This window comes from Portunus trituberculatus, chromosome 44 (assembly GCF_017591435.1).
Source record: "Portunus trituberculatus isolate SZX2019 chromosome 44, ASM1759143v1, whole genome shotgun sequence".
NCBI lineage: Eukaryota > Metazoa > Arthropoda > Malacostraca > Decapoda > Portunidae > Portunus > Portunus trituberculatus.
Window position 1 is genome coordinate 4,495,554 of NC_059298.1, and position 17,500 is coordinate 4,513,053.

At 42.7% G+C, this 17,500-nt stretch overlaps 1 protein-coding gene and 1 long non-coding RNA gene across 4 annotated transcripts in view; one reads left to right on the plus strand and one right to left on the minus strand.

The window, feature by feature from the left end:
* LOC123518594 overlaps window positions 1–17,500 on the minus strand; it is a 69,483-nt gene that overhangs the window by 10,250 nt on the left and 41,733 nt on the right. Inside the window, exon 1 of one of the 3 annotated variants that reach the window (XR_006678827.1) lies at window positions 9,895–10,028. The exons of 1 other annotated variant lie outside the window; for it this stretch is intronic. This is a non-coding gene — a long non-coding RNA (uncharacterized LOC123518594). Of the gene's footprint in view, window positions 1–1,022; window positions 1,038–9,894; window positions 10,029–17,500 lie in introns of those variants that run through there. One more of the 3 variants, XR_006678828.1, reaches the window with a different exon arrangement.
* Window positions 6,890–17,500, plus strand: part of LOC123518592 (peroxidase-like) — a 39,776-nt gene continuing 29,165 nt past the window's right edge. Inside the window, exon 1 of the mRNA XM_045279483.1 lies at window positions 6,890–7,217. Coding sequence (XP_045135418.1) covers window positions 7,213–7,217 — 5 coding nt within the window. The 5' untranslated portion in view covers window positions 6,890–7,212. The remainder of the gene's footprint in view (window positions 7,218–17,500) is intronic.

Genomic DNA, 17,500 nt, shown 5'->3' on the forward strand with positions numbered 1-17,500 from the left:
TCGAGCCTTGTGTGGTGTTTGTCTGCAGCCAGCGTCACCTCACCAAGGCCAGCTGCTCCCAACGATACGCGCCCCACAAACACACACAAACACACAAACACACACACACACACACACACACACACACACACACACACACACACACACACACACACACACACACGATTCCGCTAAATGGTAAACAAAACACTGCAATAAACTTCGATAAACAGCGGTGCATCTACACAAAAACTAAACATTTATGAGCATTTAAAACCTAATTACCAAACAAGCTATTTCGTTCACCACTTCATAATTAATAATAATAATAACGCCTTTTTTTTACAAGTTTATGAGCGGAGTAAGAAAGAATGAAGACATCCGTTTGATAATAATCGGGTTTCTAAAATAAAAAGTATTAATTCAAATTCACTCCAGGTTACGTGAGTCTGAGGGTTCAACGTCACCGTAACAAGTGAGTGCAGAGTCACGGCTGGTGCGGGAACAGAACAGCATCACGCACCCGCCTACGTATACACTCGTACTGTACACTAACCACAAGCATAGCCAAGGCAGAAAAAGCAAATATTAAATCAGAAAATACACTGACACAGGAGGAATTATAATTCGTCACGATTATTCATTCCACCAAGGCTAAATAAGAAGTGAGGCTACACGTGAGAGGAAAGGCACTGGGTGGGTGACGGAAGCTAGGGGGAATCTGGTGCTGAACTGTGGATATGTGCAGAGCTGTGAAGGAGAATGCTGGTGTAAGAGTGTGTGAAAAATGTGGAATGTTGTGAGTACGCCAGATAGAATGGTGGTCAAGGAAGAGATGGATAAAGAAAGAGTGGAGAGGCGGGCAAAGGGCAGGTGGAGCTGGATGGGGTAAAAACTAAGCTGCGTGATGTGTAATGTGGTGAGTACGCCAGACAGAATGGTGGTCAAGGAAGAGATGGATAAAGGAAGAGTGGAGAAACGAGCAAAGGAAATTAATGTAGTAAAACTGGAGCTGCGTGATGCCTCAGCTCCGTCTCACTAACCTTTGAGCATGTGGTAGATGTAGTCCCTTATCTCAGGACACGAGGCCACCAACATATCTGGGCTGACTTTATGCCTTGGCGTACATTTCCATATTTCCCACAGATATTCATTCACTGAGTAACGCGAAGGAAGGATAACTGAGTGAGCTTTGCGCCGACTGCTCCAGCTAGGATTCGAATAAGAGCTCACGGATTAAAAGTTTGGCGCGCTCGCTATTATAAGCCATGATGAAGGAGGAAGAGAGGTGGAGAGAGGAGGGGCATAATGTAAAGTGAGCTGGAGTCACTGTCTTTATTCCTTGGGTGAACAGGTGGCTAGAGTTGTTACTGCGTAGAGAGGAAATGGAGGAAGAGAGTGAGAGTTGTGAGGTGGCTGATGAGCTGTGTGGACGCCAGCTGATCTCTGGGATGTATATACAAAAAACTATTTCACTATATGACACTGAAGGATCATATACCATTTCTTTCTGCCTACATAGATAGAGACGGAGCAAAAAAAAATAAATGGGAAAAATATAAAGATCAGAAGTTATATGACATTTGCGATGATATTTCTTGCTCAATCAACGTATTTATCTGTCTGTGGTAAAAATGAACTTGTACGAGTATATACCAAAGAGAAGTGTGCGTCCCAGTAATCGTATACATTTTACTTTTCTGGTTTCCTCAACGTTTGTTTTTATATTAAGTGTTTAGCGTCTGGTGGTAAGCGTACAAGTTGTGTTGATACTGAGAGGGAAAAAGAGATTGAATTCCGTTAGGCTATAGCGGTGAAGAAGAACCTCATGAGGAAAACATTACATGAATAAACATGGAATGACGTTATTTTAAAGGTTACAATTTGAAGACATGATAAACTTAGGAGCCATCAGTGTGTGTGTGTGTGTGTGTGTGTGTGTGTGTGTGTGTGTGTGTGTGTGTGTGTGTGTGTGTGTGTGTGTGTGTGTGTGTGTGTGTGTGTGTGTGTGTGTGTGTGTGTGTGTGTGTGTGTGTGTGTGTGTGTGTGTGTGTTTATGATTTGCAAGAGAGCTTATTCCCTGTCTTATACTTGCAGCACCTTGAGATATGATGAATTATAGGGTATAGGTTTGAATACGTGAGGAACTTAACGTAAACAATAAAGTGTCGACTGTCGCGGCCGTGGAGGTGAGAGGATGGCATTAATGTGGGCGGTATTGAAGGCCCGGCTAATAACACATCCGCCCACCCATACGCGTCACCAGGCGGCCGTCCTCATCACACTGCGGAACACACGCACGTCTTGGGCGTCGCCATGACTCCTCCACGCCTGACTTATGGCAAGCAATAAGGCTGGAGATATACACTGACTCACTGTGAACTTTGAGAGGGAGTGATAACCGCATTACTGGAAAGTGTCGCAGCTTAACCGTAAACGTGGAGGAAGTCACACGATATTCACCCGAAAGATTCACATCACGGCGAGGGAAGTGAGGGAAGTAACACCGATACTGTTTTCAATGCGTGTCTTTCAGGTAATGCGATCACCAACTACCTGCTTTCTATAATCAAGTTCTGGGTCCGTCAACAAGTGGGATAATAACGATGCCGCCAGAGAGAAAGTTGCCTGAGTAATTGGAACGACCATCCCTTCACCTTTCACCGTGGAGTCCCTGCTTCGTGACATCACCGCGGCCACTTTCAGTTCTCAATATTGACTCTGCGAAGAGCACCGCCCGCCACATGTAAGCAAGGCCGTGACGCACCGCCTTGTCCTCCTTGCGAGTGTGTAACCAGAGTGTAATTTTCTAAAGATTCGGCTGACTGACGGTGACTTAATTACATCACTTCCTCCTCGGCTCATGCAGGATGTAAGACTTGTGTTCAGACAGCATCGCACGCATCATCTGAGGTACCATAGCTTATCATCCTGTTTCACCTTGGCTCCACACAGCACCTTCTGAGATGAGAAGGTAAAGAGATAGCAAAAATCCCGGTCAACCACACAAGGTAATTTCTAAGAGTCAAACTTCTGAAAATTTGGATTATACCTTGAGGCAAAACACGTCCATCGCTTCGCAGCCTCAGGAGTCGCGAATACTGGACAGAAGGTGTGTGTGTGTGTGTGTGTGTGTGTGTGTGTGTGTGTGTGTGTGTGTGTGTGTGTGTGTGTGTGTTGTGTGTGTGTGTGTTGGTGTGTTCTCGTTGGCGGCGTGATGGATGGCAGGCGGCGGCGGGAGGGCAGAAGGCCGCGAGGCGAGGCGAGGCGGGAGGAGCAAAGGTGCTTACTGTAACGAGTTACGGAAGGTGAGCCAAGCGGAATGCGAGGCGGCATGTGGAGATCAAGGTCTGGCGGCGTGTAATGTAGAGCGTACAGTTAGTTATTTAGGGAGGAAAAGGAGGTGGTGGGGGATATGTACCACCAAGCATCCTCCCCAGCATCCAGCGAGAGCATTTCCCCTCCCTCCTCTCGCCACCCAATACTATACAAATGAGAAACATGTGTGCCGCCAGTCTCATATTTATCAAAATACAGAAAAAGGTACTTATGTTTGAGTAAAATAAAACAAAGAAAGAACCATACATATAATAGACACACTGCAATAAACAGTAAGTACAGTGCAAAAAAGCAAGAAAGTATAGTAAAGGCAAGAAGCAAGAGGGTGCAAAATGATAAACTTCCTCAATACATCCCATCAGGAACACACACACACACACACACACACACACACACACACACACACACACACACACACAATAATAACAATAAATAGTCACTCGAGCGTTGCTGTTCAAAAAATTACCAAACCGACTTTCCCAGACTTGTCTACAACGTGAATGGCCAAGCTGGAGGAATGCCGTGACTCATCCTTTCCTTCCCTTGGCCGTTCACAACAATCATTCCCTCGAGCCCCACTCTTTCCTTTATGCCTTCTGACAACATTGCATACATTGCACGAGTTTAAAGCGGCATCGCACACGTACTGCTATGTAAATTCAATGTGTGCAGCTGTTGTGAATAAAAACATTACTGATAATTCCATCATAACCAAAAGTAGTCAGTGAGGGTTGCCTTGCGAATGTAAACGTGTGAATGCAAACATAACTAAGCAAGAATAAACACAATGCGAACACCGTTAAATTTGTATTTGTCTTATAACTGTTACCACTTGTGTCGCCTTCTGCTGTTACGAAGATGAAGAAGCAAGAAATATGCAAGACTATAATAAGACGCGCTGAGAAAAACCCAGGAATGTAAAGAAAAGTTGTATGTAAAGGAAATTACGTCTAGATGAATGAGGTTGAGATGGACACTAGGTAGTTCCCGCTCCTCACCTTGACGCTGTGTGTGTGTGTGTGTGTGTGTTGATGGAGGGTGCTCTCTCTCTCTCTCTCTCTCTCTCTCTCTCTCTCTCTCTCTCTCTCTCTTGCAGAAGCGGAAATAATGAATTCTGCGCATGATACGTTCAGTCTTGCACCATAAAAAAGAAAATAAAACTGCTTCCTCAGAACCTTCCTTCCTTCATTCCTTCCTTCCTTACTCCTTTCCTTACTTGTTTCCTTATCTACTTAGTTACTTATTTACTTACTTATCTGTCTACATATATACATACATACATACTTACTTATTCATTTACTGTGTGTGTGTGTGTGTGTGTGTGTGTGTGTGTGTGTGTGTGTGTGTGTGTGAGAGAGAGAGAGAGAGAGAGAGAGAGAGAGAGATTTTCACCGTTTCAAAGACCTAGTCCGTAATACTTCCACCCTTCCCCCTCCCCACACACACACACACACACTCTCTCTCTCTCTCTCTCTCTCTCTCTCTCTGTCAGTGAATTGCTCAGCCGAATAATTCAGTCACGCATCTGTGTTCTTCCTGAACCGTTATTACATCACTGTCAGGAGGCCCCAAGACCACCACACCCCACCACATCCCCTACACTCTCTCCCACCACCACACCCCCACATGAAGGCACAAAAAATACTGTATCCCTTGCCCAACACTCCTCACTGACTCACCCATCGCATCTCTCTTCGTCTCGCTTTTCTCTAATACCTGACTCTCCCTTCCCGTCCCCCCCACCCATCTCTCTCTCTCTCTCTCTCTCTCTCTCTCTCTCTCTCTCTCTCTTCCTGCTCCCCGCCACATCTTCCTCTCCTCACTGCCTTTCTCCCGCGGCGGTTCGGGTCAGTGTCACTTTATTACAGCAGGCGGCTTTGTGTGTGCCTGCCCGAGCGTTCTGAGGTGTGCTCGGGGCTTGACTCAGGCTAGGCGGAGTGTGGGTGGCTGGGTGTGGTGTGGGGGTAGTGGATAGAGGAGCTGCTGGGTGAGTGTGTGGGTGGGAACATGTTTGTCTGCATGCCTGTGCGAGTGTTCTACGCAAAAAAAAATAAAAATAATGAGGAACTAGTGAGGCATGGAGCAAGCGCACGCAGGCACAGGCACGAAGGCGCGCACACACACACACACACACACACACACACACACACACACACACACACACACACACACACACACACACACACACACACACACACACACACACACACACACACACACACACACACACACACACACGTCTCACAGTTTTGTCTTTACTCAACATATTGATATAAGTAAGTGTAAAAGTAAAAGGAAAAAGACATATTATGAAGTCCCAAAGTTAACATCATCACTTGAATCCGACAGCAAGGTGAAATCTATAAAGATCTAGCTGTAATACGTTAACCCCAAGAATTTTAGAGACAAAAAAAAAAAAAAAAACGACAGAAAAGAAAAGTCATACAAAAACAAGAACCCGTATTATGAAACGCTTTATTCTCTCATAAGCACTGTTTTCAAAGACCACAGGTATGATAAGACAGGTTATTATGTGCAGTTTCCCCCATTAATGTTGAAAAGCCGTTGCTAAACTACCACTAGAATCATAAAGAGAAAACACACTTGGAGACACTCGTAACCTTCAGGAAAGCTTGAGAAAATAGTTGAGTTGAGACGGAGGAGTGTTTGAGAATACGGTGCCTGGTGTGCTGCTGTTTGACTAACCTGTAAAATATCAAGACCTCGGGCCAGGCTAGCGTTTTTTGTCCATTAATGAGAAGTAACACCACGGTCTATGTACGGTATAAGCTTGAGTATATGTAGACAGTATGTAGGGTAGTACCAAGTTCGTAGATCACACACACACACACACACACACACACACGCTCGACTCACAATCGAGAGGGCCGGGTTCGAGTCCCGGCGCGGCGAGGCAAGTGGGCAAGCCTCTTAATGTGTGGCCCCTGTTCACCTAGCAGTAAATAGGTACGGAATGTAACTCGAGGGGTTGTGGCCTCGCTTTCCCGGTGTGTGGAGTGTGTTGTGGTCTCAGTCCTACCCGAAGATCGGTCTATGAGCTCTGAGCTCGCTCCGTAATGGGAAGACTGGCTGGGTGACCAGCAGACGACCGAGGTGAGGTGAGGTGAACACACACACACACACACACACACACACACACACACACACACACACAGATGAGTTTCCTACACCCAAACTAATACTATTTACATACAAAAGTCGGCATGTCTCATGTCTATTTTCAAATCAACATTTGGAAAATTCTTCTATGTTGTCCTGTTCAGTATTATGTAATTTGTACACTAGAGGAGCTGTTGGGTGAGTGTGTGGGTGAGAACATGTTTGTATGCATACCTGTGTGAGTGTTCTACGCAAAAAAAAAAAAAAAGAATTTAGGAACTAGTGAGGCATGGAGCGCGCGCGCACACACACACACACACACACACACACACACACACACACACACACACACACACACACACACACACGAGTAGAATTTCCTTTAAAAAGTCTTAACATGTTGAAAGGATCTACGCTATCCTGCTCCCTATCCTCTCTCCTCCACATGCAGAGCTGGCTGGTTACCTTGGCCTTCACCCGCGCCGAAGGTTAGCGACAGGTGAGAGAGGAAGAAGCATCAGGTAGTCACTGCGACAACAGGAGAAAGCGGTGTGGAGAGAGCTGGCAACTCTATCAGCTGATGGGAGGCGAGAGAGTAACCTGCCACCAGCATTAGTCGTCTTCGTTACGTGGTTGCTTCGCTCAGCACGTGGTAGCCCTCTTGACACGTGGCTGACCAGAACTGATTTTTGTGAGTGTCTCGTGAGTGAGGAACGTGGCAAATCCCCTCTTCCCTCTACACCGGTGACGGACGCCCAGGACTCTGCAGCAACTATGTGGTGTGTGTCGGGCAGGTGGAAGGGACGGGGCAGGGTAGTGCTGGGTGTGCATGAGTACCAGGGCTTTTTTTTTTTTTTTTGTACAATCTGAATCTCGAGGTGTGAGTGGCCGCAGCGATGCAGTCCCGTGCGCTACACAACACAATACAGGCAGATGGGGAAAGTTACAATGACAAGTCCTGTTAAAATTATGTTTTTTTTTTTTTATATCATATGACGTCTCAAGGTGAACAACTGATACAATTTAAAAGGAAAAAAATGCATGTTCTTTTTTGTCCATTGTGTCTTTTAATTTGTAAGTTTTCATTGTAATTTCTTATTTGCTAACTCATTCGTTGATTTTGTGTGAGGAGTAAGCAGTAAGAGAGTGACAATGCAGTAAGAAGCGTCAGTGAAGTAACCAAGATTTCTGTTGAAGCATTACAATATTTCTACTTCAGTTTCTTTTAACCCCTTCAATACTGGTACACATTTTTACCTTGAGATTTGAGTGTGATTACAGCATTTTATTGACATTAGGAAGGCTTTATGGAGGTCAGAAGACTAATAGCCACAGTCTACACTATTTTGATCCCCACATGAGTTTCCGAAGCTGTATAAAATCACCAAATAGTAAGCAGAATGAATATGGATACGCGTCATGGTACTCAAGTTTGCTTATTACATATTCAGTTTGCTTATTAATTTTACTAGATGATATATATATATATATATATATATATATATATATATATATATATATTTTTTTTTTTTTTTTTTTACGTGTTACAAAGCGCCAGAACAGTAAGCATAACTATTGTGAAACATGGCAGTGTGTTTGTATGAGTACTTCAGTTTTTTTTTTGTTACAATCTTATTCACTTATTGATCTCGAAGGGGGAATAATTATTATGGTGCATTTATAAACCACTGATATAACAACCAGGATATTTGTGAAATCCGCATATTGTCCTTTCGGTTTCTTGTCTTATTTTATTGTTCATTAATTTATTTCATTCAGGAAGCAAGATAATAATGTTCCTTTGTTAACCTCGGACCAAGTAACTAGGAAGGTGTATTTTTATTTACGTTCCTTTACTTTTTAATTTTCTTATCAATTTATTTATTTTGTTTACGTGTTACGAAAATGAAACGCAGGTAGAGTAGCAAGGGTGTCTGTGAGAGGCATGACACGCTGGGAGAGATGTGACGTATCCCTTCCTCTACCGTTGCTAATGAATAATGCAAACGTTTCGCCTTATAAGATGTTAGTGTCGGGCAGTGCTAATGACACAAAAGCGATACTATTTTTTTTCATTGACTTCTCCATTTATGCAATTTGTGGATAAATGTGCATAAGTGGAATATCTCCGTTCCTTGTGTGTGTGTGTGTGTGTGTGTGTGTGTGTGTGTGTGTGTGTGTGTGTGTGTGTGTGTGTGTGTGTGTGTGTGTGTGTGTGTGTGTGTGTGTGTGTGTCCTTGATCTTGTGTGATAATTGTTTGCTATGTCATCTTGTATCTCGTTACACATATTTTCTTAATTTTACTCGAGGCAGTGTTTCTCGTTTCCATGGATTAAGTTTATATAATTCTTTCTTCTCTGGTAATAACACGACGCTTAGCTGGATCATAACAAAAACACAGGTTAGGGTCACGCAACTCCTTTGCCGCAGCACAAAATTGTTCTCTTTCCATGACACAGTAGAGTCACAAGTCAGAACGTAGAACATGTAACGTGCAGGAGGTGACTCGTTACTACTATATACCATGAGAAGACAAGATAAGCTGCAAGAATCCATCAAGCCGCCACGTGACAACCCTTGTATAAATCATATCTGCCTATTTCCGCCCATCATCTTCATGCATAAGTATATTTAATCTTCTTCTGAAGCTTCCAGTTGAATCGACATCTGACAACCTGCCTTACGGGTTTTGTTGCATTCATCTACCACTCTCAGATACTGCTGCGAACACCTCCACGTGAAAACAATGTATCAAATGCTGGGAGACAAATTGCGTAACATTAAGTTATAGTCACATTTGATAAGGAAATACGAGTGATACGTCATAGGTATCTAATATGACTAAAGGAAACCATGCATGCATTTCTCGTTAGTGCGCCCTTGGAGGCAAGATTGTATGGCGCCTGCTTGTGCATCAGGAGAGCATGCCGTGTTCAGCACTCCTCGGGTTTACTACATACAGTATACTTATTCTTTTATGATGAGTTTTCCTTCCCACTCCTACAACTGTTGTCCTCTGGGAAAAAGGAAGCACAGCAAACATATATCCTTTCGATACTTTTTTATTTCTATCGGAGGAAAACTGATACTGACTGTACCACCACATATGTTGCATTTTCCGGTAATCTCGAAAATTCATCTCAGCACTGAGGATACGAAACGTTGCTCTGGTAAGAGTTCTTAGGCTTTTCAAAAATGTTTCCATTATTACAGTGATAATTTAGCACGAAATCTGCATCATTAATACAAAAAAAAAATCAGTTTAAACTCGGCTAATCATCTCGATGGGTTATGAAAACACCATGTCCTCATGCGATGAAAACCCAAGGCCTTTAGAAATATAAATCCAAAAGAAGCGAGGCGGAGAGCGAATGGATTGGGGATCTCTTCCGTCCAAGGGAAATCTCAGCCAAGTATCTAAACTCAGTAGACGGACAATTAACGCTGCTACTCACGTCGTGTATGTGAGAGTAGCGGAGCCTCACGTCGCGGAGAAAAGGAAACGGAAGTCCTGGGAAAAGTGAGAGTCCGTGGCTTTCCTTTCAGCTGCGTGTTGACGCCGCCGGCATGACCAGAAACACCGTGACTAAGGAGAAGAGCAGCGAAGAGAATCACCAAGCCCGAGGAAGAGAGATCGTAAAGCTATAGAAGAGAAACGTTCCTTTTGCAACACCAACTCGTGCACAACTGAGAACAGGAGCGTGTGCCTTCCTGGGTGTTGATGAGTCACACCTTCTGAATGGTTGGCGGTGGCTGCCTGGGAAGTCCTTCACGCCTCGCCACTGCATCACTACAGCAGGAGTCATCAAAGCACTACCCAAAGTGGCGATGTAGGCAGACACTAACCTAAAATTCACTTTGAATATACCAATGACCGGTCACGGAAACCACATAGAATAATAAGGCTCCCTGCAGGTCTTGGCTTCACGACCAAATTATATCTGTGGCAAACGAAGGCCAAGGAACAATTGCACGGGCCAGACACGTCCAGCACCAATCAACAGCTGTTAGATAAAATTATAGATGGGGATGACAGATAAAATTGGGTAGTTTTTCTCATACAGGGACTGCCACGTATGACAGCCTTTTGCAGCTTCCCTCTTTTCTTATGTTCTTATGTCTTACCCCAAGGACTAAACTTACTCCAATCTCACGGGGGACACTACGAAACATCCAGAATCAGTGAGAAAAAGATTATGGCCGCTTAGAATATTTAGAGTAAGAGAACAACTGCAATGTTCGGAATATCAGGAGAGAAAGGAAAGACACTTAATTTCCAGCAGATTCATTAGTACTTGTAAACTACTGAAATGGTTGACTTGACTTGTAAGGACGTTAAAAAAGATAAAGATTAACGCACTGAGATCACGGTCATTATTTTGGACGTTATGACAAATTAGTGAAGGAGGATAAGTCTTAACAAGGCCATTACTTCACGGCATTATTCACCATCTGTTTTGGATGTAACTCTTAGTCATGATAACAGACGAGCTTTGAAGAAGAGGACTTGAGATGGAATGAAGCTGGTACATGAAACTCGTCTACCTGTCTTATGGCGCCCTCTTAGCTACGTCACTCCTGTTTATGGCGACGATGTATAATGAATGTTGCTCCTCATACCAATGTAGTGGGCAGGTGAACGTACCAAGCGACTCATTACGTGGAAACCCTAAACGACTTTCTCAACTGGAGGGATTGATGCATAGCTGGACCGTGTGAGCTAGGAAGGTTTCACTTGTTTATAGGAGACGCCAGATGGAAGCCAGGAAGCAAACACACACGCACACGCACGCGCACACACACACACACACACACACACACACACACACACACACACACACACACACACACACACACACACACACACAAACACACAGTTTTGAGATGCAAGCAGTTTATCATCACAAACGTAAGCAAAATATCTTATCTCTTTTTCATTTTACGATTTCTAGGTTTTTTGCATTGATTTTTGCTCATTGCGAGGCACATCTGTTGACGGGTGCCTTTGTGCTGTCTGGGGTGTGAGTGATCCAAAATTAGCCTAAGTTTCTTTATCCTGGTTTCAAAATGTATATGATGGAAAGGAATCTTTTTCATCTCCTGCAAAGTTAAAATAATGAAATCGGCAGTCGGATAATGTTGACCTGGGTACAAGGAGAGGTAAGACAAGGTAGGAAAGAGTCAGGAAACAAGATTAGACAAGATCGAGGTCAAGATCACACGGGTATTTCCCCCCGCCTCCAATGTTATGAGAGTAAATTGACGCACCACGACCTACCGGGAAGTGACGGCAGCATGTGGCGCCCTCGATGTGACGGGACCGCCATCGTGAACTTGAACGCTGATAGAATGATAACGAGATATGATTCGCCGCGAGGCTTGGCAAGGGGAGGAAAAACACAGTGAAATTTTATATACATTACATTTCGAACACACACACACACACACACACACACCTCTCTCTCTCTCTCTCTCTCTCTCTCTCTCTCTCTCTCTCTCTCTCTCTCTCTCTCTCTCTGAATTTTATAGAACACAAAATTGCAAAGACTAAATAAGACACAATGAATACAGTTTAGGCTATGGTCTATATGAAAGTAATACGAACAACATTTGCAATACTGAATGAATCAATGAAGCAAAACACTATAACAAAACACACACACACACACACACACACACACACACACACACACACACACACACACACACACACACACACACACACACACGGAACCATATGGAGGGGAAAAGAAGAGAGTTAATAAGTAAGTAATTAAGGGAGGAGAAAATAAGAGAAAGGCAGTACTATGAGAGGTTTTCATCTCCTTGGGTTGTGGGTTTGTATGGAAAATCGACGAGAACACGCTACCTAAAAAAATTACGAGTGGCTATAATGAGAGAAATCTTACCACCATACCAGTATCTCACTTCTAGGAACATGAGAGAATAAGGGAGGCAAACGTCTGGCCTATACGTAGCGCTTATTGCATAAAAATCTACGAGAACATGCTACCTAAACAATTACGAGTGGTTGTAATGAAAGAGATCTTACCAGTGTGCCAATACCTCACTTCCAAGAACATGAGAGAATAAGGGAGCTGCAGGCAAACGTTTGGCTTACACGTGGCGCTTACTGCATAAAAATCTACGAGAACACGCTACCTAAACAATTACGAGTGACTGTAATGAGAGAAATCTTATCAATGTACCAATACCTCACTTCCAGGAACATGAGAGAATAAGGGAGCTGCAGGTAACCGTCTGGCCTACATGTAACGCTTACTGCATAAAAATCGACGAGAACATGCTACCTAACCAATTATGAGAGAAATCTTACCAACACACCAATACCTCACTTATAGAAACATGGGAAAATAAAAAAGAGCTGCAGGTAACCGTCTGTCCTACTTGTGGCGCTTACTTTATAGAAACATACCTACTTTTTTTTATGTAAGAGGGTAACTGGCCAAGGATAACAAAAAAAAATTAAAGAAGGCCCACTTAATTGCCAGTCCCCTTGTAGGTCAAAGGGTAAGCCGAAAGAAAGGGACAAATATCTTGAAACCTCCCTCTTAGAAGAAGTGAAGTCGTAGGAAGATGGAAATAGAAAAGCAAGTATGGAATTTCAGTGTTTACTTACGTGTATTTCCATGTATTGTCATTATTATTATTATCTATTATCCATCTATTGTCTATTAAAAATTCCTCTGATTATCTTTTAAAAATTCCTAATCACTTAGCAATAACAACCTAATTACCGAATCTATTCACTTCCCTATCTGTATGCGTCACTTTATTTTTCCCTGTCTCTTTTTAAAATGTAACCTTAGCACGGGAGGTGGTGGCGTAGTGAATAAGGTGGTGAGCGTGGGATATCAACAGGTGCTATAGGCTGTAACATAAAAAAAAAAAAAAGCTTGAATCCGCTAACTTATTCTCGTCCTCTCCTGATTACTAATGCTGAGGATTGTGTTCATGCTGCCTTTGTCATTATCCTTTACACCAGATACCTTCTCAACTAACAACTGAGATCATAACCTTAGTAACTGATTCAAGACACCACGACAAGGGGGTCATAATGTTGCCGATTACAACAATGTACCAACAAACTCTCACGTTTTTTCCCCTCACAAGATCACTTTCCTGCATCGCAACATTTGGGTTCACGTTTCAAAACACCGCAAATCAGTCGATGAAGGAAGCGAATATATTTCTCCCATCTCTTTTTAACTCCTTCAGTAGTGGGACGTATATTTGTGTGTGATTTGGTGATTTTATTTACATTAGGCAAGATCTGCGGAGGTCAGAATATTAATGGCCAGAGTCTTCCCTAATTTAATCCCCACAGAAGTTTCTGAAGCTGTGTAAAATCATTAAACAATAAGCAAAATGAATAAGAAAACGCGTCATGGCACTGAAATGGGGTTAAGAAGTTCACATCCTCGACATTGGGAAAGAAAACGGAACAGAGGTGAGGTGATCGAAACCCATCCCCGGACTACTGCTCGTATTCTCAAACACTTCTGTGCTTCACCTTCACGATTTAGAAAAAAAAAAAGAAGCTCTATTTGCATTTACAAGAGTTTTTAACCCCTTCGTTACTGGGACGCATTTTTACGAGTTTCTGTATAATTAGACGAATTTATTGACATTAGGAAGGGTCTATGGAGGTCAGAAGATATATGGCCTGAGTCTTCACCATTTTAATCTCCATATACATTTTTGAAGCTTTATAAAAACGCTATACAGTAAGCAGAAGTAAATATGAAAATGTGTCATAGTACTGAAGGGGTTAAAATGTTTTTGTGGTTTTATATAAAGATATATAGATTTCTACATTATTACCTGGAAAAACGCTCTTTATGGTCCTTGAAAATAGTCTTTGTGGGAGAGCAAAGCATTTTATAGGGTGTTTTTACAGTTCTAGAAGCAGAGTGACAAGATTTCTACATTATCAAGTGGAGAAACACACTTGGAAATCCTGTTAATCATCTCTATGGCTCTTGAAAATAGTCGCGGTGAGAGAGCAAAGCGTTTCTGAATATGAGAAATGGAGAAACACTCTTGAAAATCCAGCTTGAAAATTGTTGCGGTGAGAGACCAAAGCGTTTCTGAATATGGGCCTACAACTAACCCCTCACTTGCTTCTCCTCCACCTTCACCCCAACAATCCATGACCCTCCCTCAATCCCTCCCACCTCCAGGCCACGACCCATCCCCCAATTCAGGGCAGCGGGAGGAAGCTTTCACGAGGTGCTGGATGTGAGGGTTACTGGAACGGTGACCTCTAAGTGCAATTAAGTGGTTATGGGAAGATAATGTAATGGGAGAGATAAAAAAAAAAAAAGTGTGGTTCTGGAAGTAAGGTTAGAAGAAAGAAATGGGGTGTTTTTATTTATTTATCTCTCTTTTTTTGTATGTCTGTTTGTCTTCCTGTGTGGGTGTGTCTGTCTGTGTGTAAGTTTTTATGCCTTTGCTCTTTTTTGATATCTGTTTGTTGGCATGCAGTTCTGTCTGTCTGTCTGTTAGTTCTCTCTCTCTCTCTCTCTCTCTCTCTCTCTCTCTCTCTCTCTCTCTCTCTCTCTCTCTCTCTCTCTCTCTCTCTCTCTCTCTCTCTCTCTCTCTCTCTCTCACACACACACACACACACACACACACACACACACACACACACACACACATGCACACACACTCTCTCTCTCTCTCTCTCTCTCTCTCTCTCTCTCTCTCTCTCTCTTCTTCTTCTTCTTCTTCTTCTTCTTCTTCTTCTTCTTCTTCCTTTTCTCTTTATTCTTCTTCCCCTTCTCCTTCTTCTTCATCATCATCATCTCTCGAAAAGACATTTGCCTTTACTAGAATAAATTACAATACTAAAATCAAGAACACTAACGGAGTCAATACAATGCATTCAAAAACATAATCACCAGAAAGGTAACGGGACAAAACTGAATGCCACAAACGTTCTCACGACTGTCTCCCCAAATAACCTTTAGGTGTTATTAGGCATTATGTTCTTCTATTCTGCCGCAAGATTAGCACACCTAAGGCCTATTTTGTTACTGGAGAGAGAGAGAGAGAGAGAGAGAGAGAGAGAGAGAGAGAGAGAGAGAGAGAGAGAGAGAGAGAGAGAGAGAGAGAGAGAGATTACAAGGCGATTCTCTCTCTCTCTCTCTCTCTCTCTCTCTCTCTCTCTCTCTCTCTCTCTCTCTCTCTTTCCTTATACGATAAAAGAAAACGTTTACACTGAGAGTTGAGAAGACGGAAGGGATGAGAATGAAAAGTTTATACAAAGAAAATAAGAAGAAGTAAAAGCGTAAGAGGTATAATGTCTATAAATTAAAGAGATAAGGATGAGAAACGGAACGACATAAAAACTGAGAGAGAGAGAGAGAGAGAGAGAGAGAGAGAGAGAGAGAGAGAGAGAGAGAGAGAGAGAGAGAGAGAGAGAAATACACAAATCGTCCATAGAAAGGAAGAAAAAAGATTGGATAGTAGTGAATGTGAGAAAAAAGAATAAGAAAGAGTAAAAAAAAAAAGGAAAATAAAATGCAAGGAAAAAAAGAAGGTTGTTTGAAGAAGATGGGAGAAAGAACAAGAACAAGATTAATGACGAGGAGAGAAAACGTGCGTGGAAGATGAGAGGCTGTGGGAACGCGAGGAAAAAGGAAAAAAAATAAAATAAAAAGATAGGAAAGTTGGAGACATAGCAGACAAAAAAAAAAGGAAAGTGGGGAAAAACCAAGCAAAGGTGAAAAAAGAAAGGATGTGAAGACAAGGAAAAAGGGAGAAAGAAAAAGTAGGGCGCGCGGACACACACACACACACACACACACACACACACACACACACACACACACACACACAGAGAGAGAGAGAGAGAGAGAGAGAGAGAGAGAGAGAGAGAGAGAGAGAGAGAGAGAGAGAGAGAGAGAGAGAGAGAGAGAGAGAGAGAGAGAGAGAGAGAGAGAGAGAGAGAGCTATAAAAAGAAAACGGATTAAGGTTGAGAAAAAGATCAAGTTATTTTTTTTTTCCTCACGTCACGCTTCCCTTCTTCGACCTCTCTTCCTCCCTCCCGCCCTTCCTCCTTCTCTCTCCCTCTCGCCCTCCTTCCCTCCCGCCATACCCTCTGACCTGGACTTTCACCTTAATGACCGTAATTAAATCATATTCTTCCTGGTGCGCTGCTCCCTCCCTCCCTCTCAGACTCTGCATATATGACGGGGCGTCCCTCACCACTGCCCTCACCACTGCACAAACGACAAGTGAATTCAAAGTCAATGTTTGTTTTCCCTGCTGCCTCTCTCTTTCTCTTTCTTTCTCTCCCTGCTGACTCACCGTGGAGGAGTTTTCTCCATGACTTGCTTCCCTCTCCTTTCTTTCCAATGCGTCTGCCTCCCATACAAACTCACCATCTCTCGTCCTTCACCTTTTTCCTGCTATGGGCGTCATTGTCAACATTGAGACCACTGTAATGAAACGTTTTGATAAGGACGAACATAAAAATGAGGTACATTCAACCTTTGCCTAATTATATACTGTAAGTACGATTTTAAGAGACTAGTATAAAAGATATCTCTTAAAAGTAGTAGATGACTGACCAGCACTGACAGAGTTAACTCCTATCCACATCAGGAACCGCAGTTGGAAAACAGCATTTCCAAACTGCTTCTTCGAATTTGTTTCTAAACTGTTTTCAAAACTGCTTGCACACCGTTTGGAAACAAAATATACAAAGTGTTTACAAACAGTTGGAAACAAATTTCATGAATGGCTGGATAAATGGATGGATGGATAAACGGATGAAAAGCTAGAGGAATAAATAAGTGAAAAAATAGATGGATGGATGAATGGGTGAACGAGTGGATATATAGATAGATAAATGTTTTTCAAATGCTACGAAATAATTCTGAAGTGTTTGTGAAATGTTTATCATATGTTTGTTTATTTTGTTTGTTTTTTTGGTGTGGCTCAGCCTTTATCCGATACCAAGTGGTCATCTGTCGCTCCCTGATTCATGTTCGTAGTCCTTTCACTGCTCTGGTCGTCCTTCATTAACCTAC